The sequence below is a fragment of the Echeneis naucrates genome, chromosome 9 (assembly GCF_900963305.1).
Source record: "Echeneis naucrates chromosome 9, fEcheNa1.1, whole genome shotgun sequence".
NCBI classification, from domain to species: domain Eukaryota; kingdom Metazoa; phylum Chordata; class Actinopteri; order Carangiformes; family Echeneidae; genus Echeneis; species Echeneis naucrates.
Genome location: NC_042519.1, coordinates 13396702 through 13420032, shown reverse-complemented (window position 1 = coordinate 13420032; position 23331 = coordinate 13396702). Strand labels below are relative to the sequence as shown.

The window sequence follows — 23331 nt, the reverse complement described above, 5'->3', positions numbered from 1 at the left end:
ATTGAAGCATTTTATCTTGAAATGTAACAATAAATTAATCTTAAGCAGATGGAAATGGGCCATGTAATTTCTGTAACCAAGCACAACGCTGGTATGTCCTTTTTTTTTTTTTTTTTTTTAAATTTAAACAATAAGCAAACATATGAGTTAGCATTAGTGAAGGGCCTAATAATGCCAATTCAACATTCCAAGTTCTCTCCAAAGCACCCACTCAGCTACTGTTCTATTATTGCTTTAAGCAGAAGTATTGAGAAAACAAGCTGCAAACCAGCAGGTTTTAATTTAGGACAGTTCTTATGAGTGATTGGATGCCCAACTTGAACAGTCTGCATGCAATGTCAAAGGTTTCTCTGAAGAGATTCCAGTTCAGAGGGGTCGTCGGTTCACCCGCACCCAGTTCAAGTATTTGGAACAAACCCATTACTCAATGACTCCATAGTATCAGGAGCACGACCCTGAGCAAAAACAACTTGTTGAAAGTAAACTTTGTCGTTGGGAGTGATACTTATAGTTTCACTGTCCATATTCCTCTTTCAAAATGGGCCCAAAAATAATAATAAAAAGCCGTCAGCACAGCCCTGAAGTTAGGATAAAAAAATAAATAAAAAAAAAAAAATTTAAAAAAGGCATTTGTACAAGGAGACAAGTGCAACATGGGTTTATTGTCAAATTGGTTATTAAGACATGAACTTGATTAATGCCATATCAAATCTTAAACTCCGCTGTAGTAAAGTGCAGATTCAAATCAAGTTGCCCTGGGAGTCCTCATACATTTTCTATGTCTGGTTTGAAGTGTCAGGTTAAATAAACTGCAGTATGAAATCCTATGAATTATTAAAAGCCCTTTTTTCAACCCACACATCTAAAGCTAATGTGCAAACAAGATAATTCACAAAGCTTTACTAATCATGTCCTCCCACTCATTTGTGTCTTCAGTGTTCACACAACTGGATGACCGTTGGAACAAATAAGCAGAACTATCCGAGTCTGACTCTAGTTTGGAGCCTAGTTCTGATGAAAGGTTTTCTGCAGTAATTGATTGGTCAATATGCGGATGTTATACATGCACAGTGGGCTAATGTGGGTAACCTACCCAGGCTTTTCTTTCTGATCAAGATTAATAAAACGTTGATGGCATTTTAAAGGTCAGCCACATATGAACATTAAGAGGTCACTTCTGTGTACAAGCCTGCACACTCCAGCGGCAGTGGACAGTTTAACTGCTGTGGTTTCTGGTGGAAGTCATGTGCATGATGGAATCTCCATGAGCACCACTTCAAACTCCTGTCCTTAATAATTTGTGTAAGCTCAAAAACACTCTGCATACAGGAGACATAAAATGTAGCAATCGCAATCACTCTCACATACACAAACGCATGACTGGATTCACTCACTCTTTCACAACAATCATTTCGATGGTTTTGTATCTCCCAACCCCTTTTGCATTAAGTAGGGGGATACTAAAGAAAATGTCAGCAATGAGGTAAACACAAAAATTCATGAACGATATTGCACAGACAAGTGCCGGCACAGAATACAACAGTCTGTCTTTCCAACAGCCTAGCCTGTGCATAGGAAGAATAAAGCACTTATGGTGTTCACACACATTTAACCCTTCTCATAAAGCTTAGTTATACACTGAAGTGGGAACGACAAATGAGTCTAGAATCCACACAACTTCGGGGGATATCCAGATTTGCAGGACAATAACTAAATATATTGTAAAAGTACAAAAAAAGTTAACCCAATGATGACTGAGGAAGGGTCCATGACTGTTGGCAACAGTGATAGGACAGACAAAAAGTAATAACCTGAAGTCCCAGCATATGTAGAAATGCCTCAATTGTTGCTTTGATGGGAGATAAACAGGCAGAGTTGAGGCTGGATTGGAGCCAGCATGGAGAAAAGTCTCTCAAGTTTCATTCAATAAATAGCATTGCGGAATATTGGGGGGGGGGGGGGTGCAAATCCATGGTGTTTTAAAGAGGAAAAAAAATATATAATGCGTAAACCCTTTTGCTCGATTAGTCGAGAAAAACAACTGTTTTTTCAAGTTGCAAATCACTCCTAATATATCCTCACAGATTGGGCTGTGACCAGTCAAATGTCTGGTTCCATGAAATGGTAAACAGAGGAAGAACAGTCCTCATTCCTCCATTTAGCTGAATCACTTCTCAGAACATCTTGTTTGAATGAGGACATATTTGTGCAGAAGAACTGTCAAGTTCATACTTTTCAAATAGTTCAAATTTTCAAAGCTGACCCACAAAATTGTGTCTTTTGGCTCCTAAAACACCTTGTGGGTCAGACTTGTGAATCTGGCTTCTCCAGTCTGTCCAGTCCAATCAATTCAGTCACAGGCCCTCCTCTATTCATCCATTCCCCTCTATACTTGACAATTATTATCTGTGGAGCAAGACGAAGGCCTCTAGCTTCTCTGGGATGTTTCCCCGGTAGTCGAGGCCGTGCTTGACAATAGCCCTGGCGGCTAGGCACTGCAGTGTGGTGTGGTTTATGGGCTGGATGACATTCCTGGCCAGCTCCTTCTCATCCAGGAGGTCACAGGCAGTTTGTTGGAAGGCGTTGGTACTGTCAAAGTGAGTCCCACAGGAAATCAAAAGGTTCATGATGTCTGGGTGTCCATTTGATGCAGCTATGTGGAGAGGGCTGGAAGGGGCATAGGTAACAGATGTTTATACTGCACAACACCTCTTGTCATACACTTGTCAGGTCTAACATTTCCATTGTAGCATGTCTCCTCAATATTATTTTCCCCTTACTAGAGAGATACAGTAGCTCTTCAACCATGTTCTACTTTTTTTTTCTTTAATATTTCTGATAAATGCAAGTAAAAACTAACAGAGTATGTAGAACAAGCAGAATCAAAAAAGTCAACAGACCTGTTGTCATCTTCATCTCGGCTGTTAACGTCTGCCCCGCACTCAAGAAGGATAGAAGCGACTGTGAGGGAAGGGAACTTGCAGACCGGATATCGGCCCACACATGTGGTGTTGCGGTCGACTGCCAGGTGAAGTGGACTGTAGCCATTCTTGCCACATGGATGGAGCTTCAGGAATCTGATGATGTGAGACGATATCAACTTTTATGGCCAATAAATAAATGGGTAACAATAAGCTACAAATGTCATGGCAACAGCCCTGCAGGAGCATGAGACAAATTTTTCAACTGACAATGTTTGAACTCTGACAAACTGTAGAGCATTATTTTTATCTTCATGATTCACTGGCTAATTCTTCAGCCTTTTTGGAGGAAAGGGCTGTAAATGTGAGACCCCTACTGATCAAAGTATCCAAATCTCCTAAAATAAATACCAGATAGGGGATGACGAAGTCATTAAAAAAAAAAAAAAAATTTGGTTAAACAAAGTCAGTGAAAACTTTTTGCCTTTACAACTTGCCTGTTTTATGTTGCACAAACACATGCCAACCTGCATGGCCTCCATGAGCATTTAAATACGCACCTATAGATGGTTTCTTTCTTGAAGTGGTCCTGTTCTGCAGTACATGGCACCTTCTCTAAAAGACAAATAAGGTGCAGGATAATAGACAGGGCTTTGCTGAGCTGAGCAGGGTCAGGTGGCATTAGTCCATTTTGTTTGACTGCCCGCTCAATCTCCAACACACTCTTGGACAGGATTCCCATCAAGTCCTCAAATGACACACATGTCCCCAGGAGCCCCTTGGCTCGGTCCTGTAGCATGAAGGAGAAGAGCTCTGCAAACGACAGCAAGCTAGAAGCCGTCATAGGGCTGAGGGGGTCAAGGTTGCTCTGCTGCATGTCAAGCGCATACTTCCACAGATTGATACAACGCTCAAAGTTCCCAGAGTCAGCATAAACAGCTCCTCGGTAACGGATATAGTAGGATGTGTCTGGATGTTGTGGACCGAGGATCCTTTCACGGATGAGCAAAGCCTGCATGCGCATCTCATCTGGATCAGATATCAGCCCGTCCAGCTCTTCTCCGTTTGTTACCTTGGAACAAGATTATAAAAGCCATTTAGGAAGATTTTTCTGAACCCAACAAACATACACTTGAATTTGGACTGCTGCGGTAGTCGATGTGTGCAACATGAGGAATTTTCATTTGTCCTCTTCTTTCCCCTCTTTCTTTATTATCTGAAAACCATTAATGCAAAGTAAGCGCCGTCCTAATGCTCAGTTTTCTTTCTGCCATCTCACAACAGAAAATGTACAAATTTGTAGCCTGTGTCTGAAATATTAGAGTGTGGTGTTTAAGGTTTTTATGCTCAGTGAATTGGAATGCAAACACCTTTAGCAAAACCTGATTGCATCAGTGACAATGAAACCTATTTCATTTAAAACGACATAAAAATAGAAGCACTTCAGGATGCTGTTAGTTGAAGAAAGACTCACCTCCCTGGCATAGTCATAGGCCATGATCAGCTGCTTGGGTTCTGGTTTATGGACAATGTTATTACTGTCCATGTGCCTGAGGTCCATGGCTCTCTTCCAGTATTTTAAAGCTCCAAGCAAATCTCTCTTCTTGTCCACAAATGTGGCTCCTAACAGCTCAAGGGCATCAATTCGCTCCATGTAACTTGTCTACAGGGCAAAGATTTATTTATTTATTATTTATAAGTTAAAACTTCAACAAATCTAAACCAACATAGACATACATCTAATCGGACAGGCTCAATTGTATCTGACAGAAAGCCTGACCTGTTGGTGTGTTGTTAGATAGTCCACAATGTTAGTGTGGCCCGTGACACTGGCAGAAAGAAGGGGTGTCATGCCATAGCCGTCCTGCTCCATGGAAGCTCCGTATTGAAGCAGCATCCGCATAATCTCCAGGCTGCCTGACTCTGCACAGTCATGAAGTGCTGTATTGCCTGTGAACAGAGAAAGAAAGATACAGATCATCATCTATATTTCATGACAACACACGGAAAAGGGCAGTGTTACCAGACAAAGAAACAATTCCAGGTCTTTGATATTATTTTGATAAAACTTAAACAAGTCATCTTTTGACAGTTATTGGTAACATTTCTCCGTCATGTATAGCAGGCATAAAAGAGCAGACAAAACATGAAGACCTTCAGATAAATTTAATTAATGTTTGTGTTGCCATGTTTCCAGAAAAAGACTTTGCTGTTATGTAACTAGTGGAAAACCTTGCAGCACACTTTTCTCACAAAGCAGAGAGTTCTTTAAATATATATATATATATATATATATATATAAAAAAGGTTTCATAACCACCTCTAAATAATAAAAAAGTAACAGGAATTATAAATGCAACTATTCACAATGCACACTGCTCTTTTACTCTGAACATATTTAAAGCACAGGTCAGCTGATACCAGGATGCTACCACTAAGACTTGGACTTGTATGATTTGGAAGCTTAACTTCTAGAATAAGCTTTGTGAACAGAAGCTTTCCACTAGGAGTCAGGACCAGCCAAAAAGCTTTATAATCAGTTTGTGAGACCCATTTGACTTTCACTTAGTGAGTGTGTTGCATTGTAGCCGAAACCTGACACAGCTTTGATTTAGAAATTGAGATATTCAAAATATAAAAGTATGAGTATGTATTGGGCTGACCATATATTATGCTCTGATGCAGTTCTTACTGAGAGCACATAAAAAGCAAAATTCAGGTTCATGAATCACCCTTGGTGCTGAAGATCAAAGTGAGTCAATGCAGTAGAAATTTAAACGCTCAAAATCAGTTTTGCTGCATTTCCTTAAAGGGGAAGCTGTCTGATTTACCAAAAAAAAAAAAAAAAAAAAGAAAGATGCAAGCAATATTTTCCTATAATAGGGATTTTATTCATAACTTGTGCACACATTGTCCACGGAAGATTGGACTATATGGCCCAAATTTATTCCTCTATAAATTTCCTATTTTCAATCAATACCATAAAATTCCAATAGAATAAAACAGTACTCACCGTTCATTTGTATTTGGATCTAATTTACCCACAAGAAAAAAAAATCCTAAATAAAATAATATACAAAACCCTGTTTTTTTCATTATAAATATGTTCAACGGCATGATAGATTAATTGTCTTACTGTTGGGAAAATAAATTAGAACCTAAGTGCAGCAGCCACAATAAAGAATATGAAAAGAGCTATGAGTTGCTACAGAACACAGAAGCGTAAGCAACAGTCAAAAAACACGTGGGGGGAGGCTGCGATGTTGTATTAGGGACAAGTTGGGTTAAACTTTTATGGTGCTTCACATTTAGCAGCACACTGGAATCTGAAGTTTATCTGATCTTTGATAGCTTAACCTCTTAATTGAATTAATCTCTTCTCTTTTATCAACCATTTTGTCTGCTTTTCTGTGACTTGTGGAAGCTTATTCAGCGCATTTGAATTAGGGAAAGATTCGCATTGAACAGCTAACAGTTAGCACTTCAGAGCTAAGCACTGGCTGCACGCCTGTGGTGCACATCATGATGCACAGGTGTAAACTTTTTGTGCTCTGCTCTTTTTGCTTGGCTTGAATGCAATGAAGTGACGACAGCGTCCTCTAATTGACCTCAGCCAAATATAATGTATATCAAAATATCTGAAATGTGTTTAAAAACACCCTCCTAATTGAAACATTTTCTAGCGTGATATATATTGACTTACTGCCCAGCCCTATCTCCACTGATATATTTTTAGTATTGATATTTCCAGGCAAATTGCCACCAGTGACACCACAAGTAGGTATCTTTGAGCTACTTGTTCATTTTATACAAGTAAAACAAACAAACAAAAAAGGGTCTAGTTAAAATACGTTGAGTCTTGCCTGACCTTGTCCTGAAAACTTTTTCCAACAGGTCACTCAGCCAAGGAAGTCAGGGTTAATTATCAACACAAGAGTATCCCTCCTTATCTGCCTCCCTCTTCCAATATAACACTTTCGTGAAATAAACTAACACAACATTAACACATCGATGTTGTGGATAGCAATGTTTAAATGCTGCCAAATGCAATCAAGCAGTCCATGTTTTAATATTTTTACTGGGCAGGAAACCACTTCAGTAGCCACAAAAGAATTTGATAAAATGACAAGCATTGGTTCACCTGGAGAGGAAGATGGCTATTTTAAGGAGGTACCAATCACTTGTTTTCGTGGGGTCCGGATATATTTGCTTTCCTCTTTTGTCCATTGTTTTTGAAAATGTGCTGGTTCATGTCTAATATAACACTTATAATCCTTCCTGTTATTTCAGCAGTTATGGGAAAAGCTATGGTTAAAATGGGCTGGAGAGAGAGCTTCCATCCTGTCTCTTCACATATGATGCCGTCAAGTGCTTGCAATGGTTTGTGCAGAGGAAAAGTACCTGCCTTTTGCTCTTCTAATTGACAAGATAACTAAATATAAGTGTTGTAATTCAACATCACAGCTTACATGTTCGGCAGAGCCCTGCATCTGTATGACCACAAAAGCTACACACATCACTATTTTTAGTATGATAGTTTGGAAGCCACTGAGCATACAGGGGTCAGAAATTTATTCAAGGGCAGGTATGGTTTCAGTAATTTCTATAAAAAGGTTATCAACAGATAATTTTTAAAAAATTCACTGTGACAAAAACAAAATGAAGCTCATAACAGTTGCTGAGTTCCATGGCAGCAGGAACTACACAAATGTTCCATCTGTAAAGCATTATTAATTGTCAGTATTGCTTTGGTTTTCAAAGTTACTTTGTGCTCTGTCAGCCCTAAAGAAACAGATGGACATGGGAGACAATGTTGCCTTTCAGACACACCCACAGTAACATCCAAGCTGACACAGTCACCTTCATAGATTTCCATTGAGAAACCAGAAGTTCATGTTATTCGGTTGAGTCATCTCAGGTGGCAATATGGAGGAAAAAAAAAAAAAAAATTGGCCAAATCCAAGTGTGCCATTAGTTAACATAATTCTTGATTGCTTTCAATTTCCACAAAGCCAAACAAGCATGACATGTAAAACACCTTAATGATTAACTCATTTTTCATTTCACACAGAGAGAAAAATCAGTTACTGTGAAACAGGCCACTATATTAAATTCACATCACATCACATCAACAAATTAGTATCGACCAGTTTCCAATCTCAGGGTCAGATATCATGCGGATATTGGTTGTCTTTTGGGCTACTTGGGCGTTACCCACTCACCTTTTACACTTTTCCGGTTAACATCTGCACCTTTCTCCAGCAGGTACTGGGCTATCTCTTTGTGTCCCTTGTAGCAGGAAATCATAAGACACGTGTGTCCGTGTCTGTTGGCTACCTCCAGGTCGGCTTTGTGCTCCACCAGGTATTTCACTATGTCCAGGTGACCGTCAAAGCAGGCTGCCCTCAGGGGTGTGGAGTTGGTCAGGGTCGTGCTGTTAACAGAAGCTCCGTGGCCCAGCAGGGACTGGACCACCTTTAAGTGACCCGCAGCCGAGGCGGCCCAGAGAGGGGGTGCTCCCTCGATCGTCTCTCCGTCAAAGTTCACAGACCCTCCGATCTCCACCGGAGCGCTGCAGCACTCCAGCAGATACTCCACCAGGTCCAGGTGGCCGTACCGGGCAGCCATTAGGAGCGGCGTGGCCCCGTTTGTCTTTTCGCCCATCAGTTTGGTCACCTCGTGTCCATCTTTGTTCTCCAACAGTTTCTGAAGAAGCCGGAGCTTCCCGTCCCTGGCTGCGTTAAATACTGCCGTCTTTAGATCCATGTCTGAGGCTTCGTTTCACTTATAAATAAAAACTGTAGTTTTAAACGATGGGCGACGGTCCAGTCGAGCTGTAACGCCGACGGGACAGACGGAGCTTGGGGCTCTTTGTTTACAACAGGCTCCGACTTTCTAGCCAACGTAACGTTTGGTCAAGAGCCCAGGGGCGATCCGCGATTTTGTAAACTTCAGTTTTAAGAAACTGGTATCGCCATTTTGTTCAACTCTGATTAACTGGGACCACCAATTTATTTAACTCTCTGAATACCCCCGGCATTTGAGACGACCCTTGGTCCAGTAAAACATTTGTCGCCGAGCTAGCAAGGTGGCTATTCAACTTCCTTGATCGATTCAGCTAACCGACTAGCTGAGCTTTAGCTTAGCCACATTACACCTCCTTATTGACGCTTCACCCAAGTCCCATCCACTAACAACCCTCCCCCCCAATTACACCTGCTTCCCGAGCCTGTCATTGTCCCACAACTTACTCCAGAGACCGTATTTATATCCGCTCTCTGAGGGCCGAAACGTAGAAATCCTCCCCCGCCCGTTACGCCAAGCTGCTGCTAGCTGAGCCGGGGAAAACGACGCTCGGTGTCCCCGTATCTCCCAGATATCCAGGCCGCTTTTCCGTCACACGGGCGTCGAGAGACAAATAACGGAGGTTTCCGCCCGAAAACAGCGAATAACAGCTGTCCTCCTAACCGCTCAGCCAGCTGGCACGACAGTAATCTGAGCAGAGGGGAAGGTAAATAAGGCAGGGCTGTCCGCCCACGGGCCCACCGGATGATCACGACTCACTTTCTGTCAAATCGCGAGCGCGACGCAGTCTTTTTTTCTCCACCACAGGAAGTGATTGATGCCTGAACGGCCAATCACAGAGCTGGTAGGCTGTGACGCAGGCAGTCAAAGATAAAAAAAAATAATAGACAACTAAATCACATTAGAGGTTCCCCCTTTAAGAGCCTGGGACTTTTCGACATGGAAAAAAAAACATCTACCACAGAAAGAGGCACCAGCGTCAAAAGGAAAGCTTAAACTCGGTCTCTGTTCCTCATTGATAACATTTGGTTAAAAAGCGTTTAGCCACACTGCTGACTGTTCTGGCCTTGGTTATATCACTCCCTGCAGGTTAAAAGGATGAAAAGCATGACCTGATATTTAGCCAAAAAGACATCCCTGAAATAAAACAAAATCGTTATTATTATATGGATAGTGGAAATAATGACATTAAAGATAATAATTATCAGGCACCAGACATTTTACCAGAAGGTTTATTCGTTCATAGGTATACCTTTACAAAGTTAGCAGAATGCCTCTGACTTTGTGTCCAAAAAATGACTTACTTAAATTGCACCACCTACAGAAAACTGACAATACACATACAGGAGGGACAAAACATAATAAAGGAAGCAAATAAAAACCCAAAAGGACACATGGAACCACAGTAAAATGAGTAAAATAAATATCTAAATATAAGTAATACTATTTGAATCAGTTACCACAGAGGCTCTGGAATTAGGTCTGACCAAGTTACAAAGATCAAGTGTTGATTTGTTTTTGGTATATTTTAGGTTTGGGTGTAGAAGCCTCTCAGATAGATTTATGAGGTCAGTTGTCACTGACAACTTATTGTTTTCCCTGTGGATATTTAGATCTCATTCACATTGATTTAGGTTGGGCACTAAAGCTGATCTTCAGGATCTGTGTTGTTTCAGCCATCGCTGTGTGAGAGTTACATATGTGACAGTTTTGTGCATTGTGCAGGCTTAAATGTTCAATTAAAAAAACATTTTTCTTCTCTAAGTATGGCTATTGAAACATGATAAAAGTGGAAGTTAGTATTTTCATACAGTAACGATTCTTCCCGTTGCCCTTGGAAATTCATTACACAGCTGAAGAGGGGTTATAATTTCTAATTATATCACAAACTAAAACCAAGTTCCTAGAATGACCCTATATTCAAGCAATACTTTTCAAAAACAGTGCTTTATGAAACCAAGAGGACACCATCAACCCACAAGAAATAAATTGGTGCACATTAAACAGCAAAGGCAACTCCAGATAGGGGAGAACAGCTAAAGTTTTTTAATATAGAAATTTGTCATTTTAACTGCCCAAGTAGGGATAGTCTCCCTTACTTTGAATCAGATTAAACAAGAAAGTTCCTATCTGTAACATTGTGGCCCGGTAGTTCACACGGGTGTGGTCAAACTGACTCATTAAATTAAGTGTGGAAAAATTCAACGACTTTAAACAAATAATAAAATTCAAGGATTATGTCCTGTCTATATGGCATACTCCTTCAAATAACTCATTTAAAATGACAAAGCTGATAGAAGCAAACACAAAATCTCTTTTGTTCTCACTAAATATAGTGAGGTTTAATAACAAAGAAAAAATTATAATTTTTTCCATAACAAAATTAAATCTTGCTGAAACCAAATGCACTGCATACAAAGAAAGAAATCCAATGCATCTTTACATTATTAAAACATTTAGTTACAACATCCAACTTCTTGGTCTTTTCAGTGCACGGCATGTACTGAAAATATTTAACAGATTTTGGAGAAAGTGGCATGAAATGATAGGGCAGAGGGTAAAAATAAAATAAAAACCCATTTCAAATTATTTCAAATCCTCAAAGTATGGTTTGCTCCAACATTTTACTAGACATGACCAACCTCAATCATAGAAACAACACCATCAAAACTTTCTTCAGGTTTTACCCCCTCAAAAACACTTTAAACATACAACCCTTTTGTTGAAGACTCAGTGGCATTAAGTTTGTAAGAGCAGCAGTTCTGGGTGTGGATGACATGTCAGATTGTATGACTTGGCAGCTTGATATGATCCAATTTCAGATCAGCACTGCTGTTCTAAAAAACTCTACGCACATGAATCCAGGTAAAGAATAAGAAAGTGATGAATCAGATCCTAAATCTAAGAGAGTGTTATGATACAACACGTGTTGTAGTGGTTTTCTTGTCAGAAAAGAAGCTTCTCAGCAGGACCACCTGGCTGATGCTAACCACCAGAAGTATAATAGCTTCTCCAATGGACCAGAATGCAACACGGGTGTTGAGGTCCTCTGCTCGACTGCGTCCCTGAGCCTCACGGAGGCGGAAATGTGTCTGGTAGTCGATAACTGACTTAAGAGCCTCATGGATGGACACACACGCTGATTCCATCTGGCAAAAAAAAAACCAAAACCAGTGTTAGACATTTGGACAGTGGGTGGAAATTAATGGCAGATCAACTGACAAGACTATTTTAGTGATCATTTTGATTCATAAATTAGAAGCAACTTGGGAAGCAAAAGAACTTCAATGATAGAATGTCCTCTAAATTGCAAAACAAAGTAATATCATTTTAAGTTTGGAATCAAGTGTCCATTACATTGATTGGTTGAAATTGCTACTTTTCTACCCTATTTCCAGGAAATATTTTTCATCTATAACTCTGCCAGCTGAAATGAAACCTGACTGAAACTGTAATGAACATTAACCATTATAGACTGTGTTAATAGAAACAAAATCTGCCCCAACTTGAACCACTGACAGATGTGAACTTGCCACTGTGGTTTCTACCCCTATTTGAGTTTGGATGATTGACAGAAGATTGTTAACTAAATACTCAATGTTACTCAGTACAATCAGACAGGTTTTTCAGTCATTATGGTAACTTCGTTTCAAGTTAAAGGTGGGTGGAGTTTTGATGGGACTTGGCTGGGGGCATAAAAGTACAGGGATCAATAGAATATTCAAAGCTGTAAATTGTCCTGACCTAATAGGCTTGATTGAAAAAAACAAACAAACAAAAAAAAAAAACCAAAACAAACTTGGAATCATGACAGGATAACTTGAATTTTTACACTCCCTTTATCATAGACACACTGCAGTGTGTATGCCTATCCACACACACACACTAACTCACCTGGGTGAGAGCAGTGACTCTGTTCTCATTGGGGAAGAGTGGGGGATCATCACCAACTTGGAAGTCAAAATATACTGTCTTGTGTGTGAAGGTGGAGAACTCATTACTGAAGCAGAACTTGTAGGTTCCATTCTTGGATGCTGTGAAGGTAAAGCTGTCATATTGCTTCTTCATCTCTTTGTAGAGTGTGTTTCCGTCTGGGTCTTCCAAGCGACAGTCCACATCATAATGGCCACCAGTCACCACCTAGGAAACAATGACATCAGAAAATCCATTTGTTCAGTGACTAAGAACTTTCACATTATACGCTGCATAAAACAGTGAACAAAGAAAAGGGGTGAGGTGGGGGGGGGATGTTGACAAAGCCTCTGTTATCACTATGTACTACAAATACATATTTTTGAATATGCAATATCTCAGATTTTGGTCTTCTTGGAAAATTCTAGATATATATAAATGAATATAATTAAGTCGCAATTCAATTCATAAAGAGATGGCAAACTGATTAATAACAAATTGTCTCAGTGATAGAAAGGACATGGTGGCCTCTGCTACCATTTGTTCAAAAATCAAATGAAGCCTAATGGTTCAACTACTTTAAACATTTGCTTTAATATGGCTGTTTGGAATCTTCAGCTTGTTATAAGAGTTAAGTGTGTGTGAATGGGCTATATGAAAATATCTGCATTTGGGTTACACTGATAAAACTCCCAAACTCACTTACTGTGAGTGTAGCAACTACATCTATGCCATGTTACCCATTGGGGGAATCTTGCATATTTACACAAAGTGATTGCTGGATTAACAACAGTTTACACATTGAGCGTCTAGATGATATATAGTAGTAGTAATAAATTCAGCCGGTGTTGTTATTAATGCAGTCTGACAACCAATAAATGAAAGATGACCCTTGGTCATTTTTTGATTGGATATTGCCTCCAGCAGGTAAATTGGGACCTTATTTTACTTTTCCAAAACGATTCTCTCTCATTCGAAGAATTCTTAGTTCTTTACGGTTGGAAAGAGGATCCCTCACCTGAAACTCCAGTGTACACTTCGTGCCGATGGTGATGTCCTCATAGAAACACTGCTTGGCGTTGTCTGGCAGTTCAAAAGTCAGCTCGGAGCCCAACACCCATCCACAGAGCAGCTGGGCCCACAGCACCTGCAGCAGCACCCGAAATGATCCGTGCATCCCGAGGACAGGAAGCTAACTGTTTCAAATAGAAACCCAAAGGAACCTGCCGACATAAACATGAACACGCATAACACCAAAATCAACACGGAGGGTGTTTTACGGACAGAAATAGCGACAAAGCAAACCCGGACATTGGTATCTCCGATAACTTGTTAGCTTAGCGCTAACTAGCTAGCTCGCTAATCATTATATTCTATAGGGAAAAAGGCACGAAGGATTTGACACATTTTCCTATGGGTAATACGTCCTTATGTTGGGGGGCGCATTTGTGTTCATCCCAATTTAAGTAAACTCAAACAATAATGTTTCTGAATGTGTCTTTTTTTCAGTCAGGATTAGCTACTCACCTCGAAGTGATCACCCGGATGCGACTAAGTCTAGGTAACGTATAGCAAACGTGACACGGGATTGGCTGCCACTTGCGAAAGCCCACCCCCTACTCCTTTTCTCATTGGTCGAAACAAAGAAGAGGGCGCGACTTCAGAGATCACGTGGACCACGTCCAGATCGGAAGTCTTTCCTTTTTTCAGTGTGCTCCAACGTGGCCGGTACTTTCATGCGACACTATTCCTCAAAGTTGTGTCATGAAATTCACACGAACCACACTTTTTCATGAACAATTGGAGTATATAAAACGTATTTGAATCGAGAACCAATGCTGTACGCGTGACTATAGAAATTTATATAATCGAGGGCCACATTTCGGTAAATTTTATTGTTGCCTCCAGTTATAACACACTTTAGATTATATTTGGCCCACTGTTTTAGTGTACTTGTTAGACCTATACAAAAGAACCTTCTCCTGTAAACTGACGGTCCTGCTGGTAACCATTTTTGTGACCTGTTAGATGTTGTGTAGCTACAAGAAGAAATGGTTGTGTCTTCATGCATGTACTCTGTATCGTTTTGAAATCGGTGACCTGTGTGTGCAAGATACTGATGATAATGGCCACAGGGAGTATGTTGTAAAATCAGTTGTACAGCACAATTGAAATTAAATAAGCAGCCTTATCCAACTTTCTGCTTTTGCTACATCCACATTCACATTTAAACAAATAACCGAATCAACATCTTAACACACAGTAAAAAAGTTTGAATAATCTGAAATTTTAGCAAATATCAAGATTGGATAATAATTACACTGTCACTACTACCAAGAAAAAGAATTACAGAAGAGAGAGAAGTCTGAGAACATAAGAATTAAAATTAAAACCAATCATTAATTAACCCATTGTGAAGACTAATTTACAGCACATTCTGTGATTATTACGAACAGATGAGAGCAATGATTTCGAGGCCTGTTGTGGTGAACAATCGATCACTATCTCCCCTCTCTAGTCTCTTCCAATTTGTATGTTAGCTTGTCATCCTGACGTATTTCAGTTTTTGTCTGTTTATATAGAAAATAACAGTGTCCTCCACAGAGTCACCGCAGATTTGCACGATGTGACTTCTCTAGCCTCTTGTTATAGTCGGTCAACAACTTGCTGAAGAATGCAAAATCACTTTATCATCTCCATTGAGGATCGTCCTTGTATTCGATGGTAGCCCATAACAGTCATGTAGGGACTAATTTATGTCCGTAGTTTCTGGATCTGGTCGTACTGCGTCTGTCTCAAACTCTACGTGATTGCAATTGGAGGAATTGACGACTTTGGGGAGACTTGGTAGTTGGTAAGTGGTCAATATTTTTTGGTCGTCCTATCTCCAACTGTAAATGTTACAATGTTGTATTGCCACCGGACTGTAGCCTACAATTAGATATACTAATACACAGGAATAAATTATTCTAATGGCACCCCGTGCCCACAAGAAGCACGCCAAGTGTGTATCTTTTACAATTGTGAATGCACGACTGACCTCAATACAAAATCTCGCGCGAAGAATCACACGAGATCACGGTGTAGGGAGGGTTGCATGGGGAGCTGGAAAGACAAAACAAAGCCACACATTTGAGCCAACAGGCGCTGGTCGCTTTTTATTTTTTTGTAAACCAAAACAAAGCCGGATCAACATTCACATCTATTTTCTTTTAAACGGCAGCTGTATAAAAGTTCTGCATCATGCCCAGTAGCACGTCTTTGCTTGAGACCGACGACGGAGAGTCCGAGGTGCCTCCGCCGCTAGTGCACGCTTTCGCCGGTATGGGCCTAGACGAGCACCACGGCAGCCAGAGCCGAACCCCAGAACAAGGAGAGGAGAGCCTGTCCTTTCCCCACCTCCACCAGCTGCAGTCGGTCTCCCACTTCAACCTCCTCGGCGCGGTGCTAGACTTGAAGCCGCTGCCTCTGCATCGACCGCCCTCGGGAGATGAAGTGAACACAACGACGGGACCGGAGGACGAAGAGTCGGAGGTTGTTACCGCCGTCGACTCCTCGGGTTGCACCGGCACCTCGTTGCTAGCGCAGGCCCACCGCCACCAACACCTCCCATCGGTACCGAGCGGGTCCGTCTTACCGTCCAGGATGGAGCCGCCGCACGTCGAGACGGTCTTGCTGTACAACGGGGACGAGCAGGACGATCCCGGCGTCGGCGGCAGCGCCCTACCGCCGGCTGGCAGCATGGCGATGCTGCCGTCCGGCGTTTATGGAGAGCCGGGCTACGAGGCCGAACCCTCACTGTTGATTCGGCGGAAAAGCGTCAACACCACCGAGTGTGTGGCCGTGCCGAGCTCCGAGCATGTCGCGGAGATCGTGGGCAGACAGGGTGAGTCGGTACCTGCCGGGTGGTCAGGGTTGGACGAGGGGGCTAAAGTTAGTGGGAGTCGGGATGAAACTTGGTGGAAGATCGCCCGGAAAGCTGTGAAGTGCCCCTCCAAAATATGAACGAAGGCAAAGACAGAAGCGTTGAGCCAACTAAGTGATGAAGGCTTTGTGTTAAAATATCAGAGCAACAAAAAGTCACCACAAAACGTGTTGCTACATCGTGAATCATCTTGTGAGTAACATTAGCTACTTGGTAATTTATTGTTGTGACACACAGTAACTGGAGCCCGTTGATTTACACAAAATAATCACTTTCAGAAGCTGTGGCGCTTACGGACAGGACACCTGACTGGTTGTGTGTAGTTAACGCTTTAAATGGTCAACAATCAACCACAATTTGACATCTTCAGCCACAATAATGATCGTTAGCTTGAGACCAGTTAGCTTAGCACTCCTAACTGGGTCAACGCCACCCTCGCCCAACACCCTCAACAAAAGTTTACATCACAAGTTTTATATGAACCAGCAGAAAAGCCGTGAGTCCTGCTGCCCGAGGACTCGTCCGTTTTCTGGGGTTTTACTAATCAGAGGCTCGCTGACGGCGGCGTGCCTTCAGTCCGCCGAGCCCGCTGGTGGAGAGCCAGGCTCGGCTTTTGTCTCGGAGAACACGGAGAGCGGTGTGGTGGTCACCATTGCTCTGCCACATCAGCTGTAGCAGTCGGGCAGACCCGGGACGGACCCAGGACTCCTCCGGCTCACCTGGACGGCAGCTGTCTCTAAGTTCTCAATCGTTTTTTGTGGTTTACTTTTCTTTTCTTTTTTTTTTTTTTAGTACATGAACTTTTAGAAAAGTGAGCGTTGAAGCGTTGGCAGTATTATGCTGTGGCGTTTCGGAGTAGTTGGGGGAGGGTGCACTGACTGCAGTGTTGACAACAACAGGAAATGGCCCTGGTAATGATGTTGGACTCTCAACCACAGCTGAAAGGAATATTTAATTTATAAGCAGTGCAACTTTTAAATGGCCTTAGTGACTGGAAACTTCAGTTATACAAGCAGTTATTTTTAACAGTCCAATTTGTTGATGTTGAGTATCAGGGTACGCTACTGTGTATGTAAAGTGCTGGAGATTGAAGATAATTAAATCTCTCCCCTGTATTTATTTATTGATTAGTTTACTAATATGTAACTTCTCTTCCTCAACAGGGTGTAAGATTAAGGCCCTTCGAGCCAAGACCAACACCTACATAAAGACGCCTGTGCGGGGCGAGCAGCCCGTCTTTGTTGTGACAGGGCGTAAAGAAGATGTGGCCATGGCTAAGAGGGAGATCCTGTCTGCAGCTGAGCACTTCTCCCTCATCAGAGCCTCTCGGAACAAGACGGGCCCTCTGTCTGCTGTAACTGGTCCGGGGACACCCTCTCTACCTGGACAGACAACCATTCAGGTTAGCAAGAATGTGAATCATGAGTAATTTGAGTCATTCATTGTTAAGACACGACACACATTTTTATGAAATGAATCATCTTAAGACTAGTGTATATAACCATCCAAGAATATTTTTTATAATCAGTGTTATTGAAGGTATGTATAATGACCCTGTGTCCTTTCAACCTTACAGGTGCGGGTACCCTATCGTGTTGTTGGGCTGGTTGTTGGACCCAAAGGTTGGTCTTTCTCTCTTTCTGTAGGTAGATATCTTGTTTGGGATGTCCTGTGATAAAGAGTGTTTGTGAGATTTCTGCTTAAGAATTTGTTTTGAGGATGATTTTTAGTGTGACTGGAATAACAAGCTTGTACAATTTTAGCTGTGTGATACAATACTTCAGCATGCAGACTTAAGTTGTATTTTGGAAGTTATATTAACTTATTAGATTTGTTTTACACACTGGAAGTAAAATCATCTACACCAGACAGTATGTTTTCACTTAAGAGTTGATGGGAAAAGTAACTTCTTAAGTGAGTTTGTTCACATCTATTTAATTTTTTGATTTGCTAAATTTCTGGCCAGCAAATGAGCCGTAGCACTGTGATATGCCATACATTAGAACTTTTTGTTTCTTTATGTGAAACTATGAAATGTCCGAACTCTACTGTATCCCCTGTTGCTTTAACCTTCCCAAAGAGCTTTAATGTGTTCTCCCCAAAAAGGTTACATTTTGTGCTTGCCGAGTCTTTAACCCGTTGCCCTGTTGACATTACCACCTCGGTGTAAGAAAGTCCTGGGGTTGATTTGTAAATTACCTTATGGCGGTGCCAGCGGTTGTCAGCCATGTGCAATTATCCTGGATCAGGTTGCTCAAAATGACAGCAAATCTGAAAAAAAGTGATGGAAGGGTCTGCACCACAAAGCAAGACAATGTGGAAAGTTAATATTCCTTGCACAGCATTCATAAGAATTGACATAAAATGATTCTTGCCCATTAATCGTGACACATTAAGTTTGAACTGGGTTATTAGTGCTTCTGCTCTTAAGCTGTTGCCATGGAGCTAGATGTCAGACGGAAATGTAACTCATCAATTCCTCTAATATATTGTATAGTGTTGAAGACTCCCACAGTAAACTGAAACTCCATGTTATGGTTGTGTGGCATGTTCTTTAGCCAGCTGAGTTGCCAGGATATTGTTTCTCCAATTTATTCTAGCACATGATTCTTCCTTTTCTTGTTGCTTCTGTTGTTTTCTTCATTCGCATGATTTGACAAACCAATTTTTAAAAATGGGCATTCTTAATATTGATGTAGCTTTATGTCTATAGTGGTTATTTACACTTGTCCTAGCATGTGAAGCACTTTGGTCAACAGAGGTTGTTGTGAGTGTGCTATATAAATTAAGAGTGACTTGACTTGACATAAGTATCTTGGTTTTGCCATAATTTTCAGGGGCAACCATCAAACGCATTCAGCAACAGACTCACACCTATATTGTGACGCCAAGTCGAGACAAAGAGCCTGTTTTTGAGGTCACTGGCATGCCTGAGAATGTGGACCGGGCAAGGGAGGAGATAGAGGCACACATTGCCCTCCGCACTGGAACCTGTGGGGGTATTGAGGCTCCAGGTGTCGACAACAATGACTTTCAATTCAACGGGACAGACGTCAGTTTTGAGAGTTCAGCCACATCAGTTGGATTGGGGAAGGCTGCTTGGCTTCATGCAGGTGCATCATCACCAGGTGGTAGTGGAAGCTTGCTGCCAATGAGCATTAATGGTACTAAGCGAATCAATAGCAATATTAACAGTGCTGTCAGGATGTCTTCCACCTACCGCAACGACAGCTCCAGTTCCCTTGGCAGCGGCTCAAGCTCAGCTGATTCTTACTATGGCAGCGGGAATGGCAACCGGATGGCCGATTTCAGCCCCACCTGCCCGTTTAATGCCAATACTAACAACAACAACAACATTAATGCTGGCAGTACAAATTTATGGTTTGGTGAGAGTCTTCTCCCTGTGGGGTCTGAAGAGCTGGTCAGCATTGGAGGTGGAGGCTCCTCTGGATTTGACCCGTTAACCATCTCCACTGCCCAAGTCTCCCACCCTGCTGCACAGCCACCCATCTGGAGCCCCTTTGTGGACCACCAGCCCCTCCAGGCTCTCGATGTTTTTCAGTCTCAGGTAGGTACAGTTCAGCAGGAGCATAAGGATCCTGTCACGCAATTCAGATGAGACCCTTTCCTCTTTTAGTCTCCTTTTGTAGACTTTCTTAGAAGTGAAACATAACTGCATGATTGAATTGTCTTGTGTGGGAGCACAATTTTTATTTATTTTTTTTTTATTTTCATGAAAGATTGTGCTATGTAAGAAACAGCAAAATACTGTCTATCTGATTGACCTGCTTTTTACCTGAGCTTCTGTGTTACTGTGATCGGTGATGCAGAGATAAATGGTATTGTGTTTGTCTAATGTTTGTTAACAATTTTTGCAGACTAGCCAACCCGGGACGCCCCGGCTGTCTCCAACCTTCCCTGGGACAGAAGCTTTGGAGCACCCACAGGCCCAGCGTGTTCACCGAGGGCCTTTTGGCTCGGCTGGGACCCTCGACGCACACAGGTTCCCCTCCTACGGCTCGGCCTTCTCCTCTTCCAGTGAAAGCACCGCCTCCTCCTCTTCCCCTCCCGAATCCTCCCTCTCCTACCGACCAGGGCTGGGATCAGCAGCAGGGAGGGGCCAGGAAATATGTATCCATTGTATGGATAACCAGGTGATTGCTGCCTTGGTTCCTTGCGGCCATAACCTCTTCTGTCTAGATTGTGCCACCCAGATATGCCAGGGTCCAGAAGCTGTGTGCCCTGTGTGCCTGTCCCCGGTCACACAGGCCATTCAGCTACGCAACATGTGATTTATTTTTATTTTAGTTATTTTTTTAATCCATTTACCTTAATGGTAGATGAGGGATTGGGCTCCCCAACACTTTCAACTTATGTGGGGGAATTCATAAAAATGTGTCCCCAAATCGGTATCTAGTAGTGTCCTCTCCGAGTTTCCTCTAAGCAGTTTTTGACAAACGTGAGGAAGAATAGGTGAATAAGGAATAATCTGTATTTAGGGCATGGGTTAGGGCTTCAGCCTGTTCTCATGCCAAATATTGTGAAGTCTTTTTCCTTGATTGATCAGTGGAAGGGTCAGAAGTCCTCTATGTAGCATCAGGTGGGGTGGGGGAGAGATATATATATATATATATATATATATATAATTTAGATTTACATTCTCTGCTCCCGGAAACATCTAGTTATCGGTTTTTGCATATATATATATATATATATATATATATATATATATATATATATATACATATATATGTGTTCGTTTTTTCTTCTTCTATATTCTTTGAACTCTATTAGATTGCCTTTAGATACATAATGTTGGCTTTTGGGTCTAAGTTCATTTTATTTTATTTTTTTTGTCTACATCTCAAAAGTTTTTTTTTTTTTTAAACTTTTGCTGCTAAAGTTGTTTTTATGTGCTGAAACTTGGCCCAGCCCCTTTGCCTATCGATTTTGCGCTCATGACAGGAAACTGCGGAGAAAAGATGAGATGAGCATGTTTACATATAGTGACTCCCACATATGAATATGTGTACAATAATAGTACTCTCCCTGTTACCACAACATTTGAATGCAGATCCTCACAAATGACACTCTACCCAGAAAATTTGGATAAATGAACTACTAACAGGATATGTTGTTTACATGCTGAGAATCATAAATCCAAGTTCTTATTCCTATAAATTACTGACAACAACAGCATATTGATCCACATGCAAACACGCCCACAGAAGGTTTTTAAACCAAGTGGGTCAAACCCACACCTGCAAAGTTATCACTCCGCAGCGGCCATCTCTTATTGCTGCATGTTTCTTTCTCTCCTAGACTGGAACCAAGTGGGTAACTCCTTTTTTGTAAAGTAACAGGATGTTGCACCACTTCAGTATTGCCACGTTGCTTTCAATTTCCACTTAGGAAATGTTTACTGTAAACTTGTGCCTAATTCCATTTGGAATAAACAAAAAGAAACAAGTGGTTCAGTGGACACGTAGTGTTGCTCTGTCTTAAAACAAACTCGTGGCCTTTTTTGGGAAGCTTGTAATTACCTGACAACACTATCTACAAATCCAGATCTTGGCTCGAAAGAACACAAGCTGACAGACTGAAGTCTTAATGTATTTATTCAATCTCTTACACCCATCTTGGTGGAACAAAGATTTTATCACAGGGATGTTTTCTTTTGCTTCCTATTATGTTGAGCCTTTCATAAGTATTTACTATCCACTGCTTTATATTTTTTTAATACTAACACTCCCATTATCATTATCTCTCTCTTTTTCCTTATGTTGTGCACCCTCCCCCTATTTTTTTTTCCAGTCACTGACATCCTGGTCTGGAAATCCTTGTGCTGGGTTTCAGCCAGAAAAAAATGCACAGATAGTACCTTTGGTAACATTCCTCCTCCGCAGTGTTGCAGTTATTTCTCTAGATGGTAAAATGGCTAATTAATACTTGATCCTCACCTTGGAGCCAAAAGAGCTGATGTTCTATGAAATGATACCATGAAGGCAGATGTAGTTTGGCATGAATCCCTGTGCTGTATAGACAGGCTGCTGACTTTTCAGTCATCTCGGTAGTATCCTTTTTGTTAACTTGAATGTTCTTCCACTTGGACTACTTCAACCTGCGACCATCTTGTCTCAGCCATTTTGTGTCATTGTTGGTAAATGGCAAACAGAATTATTTCATTCAGATTGATGATTGAGACGGTGTCACCTCCACAACTTAACCCTCCCCTTATTTTGTTTACCAGGCCTATGCAAAAATCATCTCAGCATGTTAATCACTGAAGGAAGCACTAGATCTATCAAACTCATTTGGTTTTATTTACAGAGCTTAAACAATCTTGGACTTAAACCTGTACACAGCCGTATCCCTTCAATTTTTCTACTACATTTCAGCCGGGTTTACCCTTTGTTAACTGCTTTAATGCACTGATGAGATGTCTCAATGGTACACACTTTACTTCTCATGTTTCATCAGTTCCTTTGCTTTTATCCTGTGCCCTAAAAAGCACAGCCTTCCACTGAGCTTATCATACTATTGACTGGCTGGGACTCCACTCATTTTGATTTTTGTTTTTCTCCCCCATCACGTGAATCTGTCCACTCCCCTTTCTGAAAAGTGAAGGAAAGGTACAAATTGGTGGAAGCCATCTGAAATCTTAGCTTTAAACACCGGTGTTTCTCCAGACTTTGATTTACATGATTGACTGAGTTAATGGACATTTGAAAGGGGAAACAGCTGGAATGATTTCATCTTGGACTGTGT

The 23331-nt window shown here is 41.4% G+C and overlaps 3 protein-coding genes across 3 annotated transcripts; 1 reads left to right on the top strand and 2 right to left on the bottom strand.

Annotated features, from left to right (window-relative positions):
• Positions 1–73: 73 nt before the first annotated feature.
• Positions 74–9474, bottom strand: fem1c (fem-1 homolog c). Its single transcript, XM_029511092.1, has 6 exons — positions 8144–9474; positions 4702–4871; positions 4396–4584; positions 3482–3993; positions 2901–3077; positions 74–2667 (listed from the first exon to the last, which is right to left on the bottom strand). The coding sequence occupies exons 1-6, from the start codon at positions 8685–8687 to the stop codon at positions 2403–2405; spliced, it is 1857 nt and encodes a 618-aa protein (XP_029366952.1). The 5' UTR covers positions 8688–9474; the 3' UTR covers positions 74–2402.
• A 1275-nt stretch (positions 9475–10749) lies between these two features.
• On the bottom strand, positions 10750–14218 carry tmed7 (transmembrane p24 trafficking protein 7). Its single transcript, XM_029511095.1, has 4 exons — positions 14166–14218; positions 13657–13861; positions 12621–12866; positions 10750–11875 (listed from the first exon to the last, which is right to left on the bottom strand). The coding sequence occupies exons 2-4, from the start codon at positions 13813–13815 to the stop codon at positions 11639–11641; spliced, it is 642 nt and encodes a 213-aa protein (XP_029366955.1). The 5' UTR covers positions 13816–13861; positions 14166–14218; the 3' UTR covers positions 10750–11638.
• A 1512-nt stretch (positions 14219–15730) lies between these two features.
• Positions 15731–21170, top strand: LOC115049112 (RNA-binding protein MEX3B-like). Its single transcript, XM_029511091.1, has 5 exons — positions 15731–16524; positions 17727–17965; positions 18140–18185; positions 19401–20131; positions 20442–21170. The coding sequence occupies exons 1-5, from the start codon at positions 15882–15884 to the stop codon at positions 20853–20855; spliced, it is 2073 nt and encodes a 690-aa protein (XP_029366951.1). The 5' UTR covers positions 15731–15881; the 3' UTR covers positions 20856–21170.
• Positions 21171–23331: the final 2161 nt, after the last annotated feature.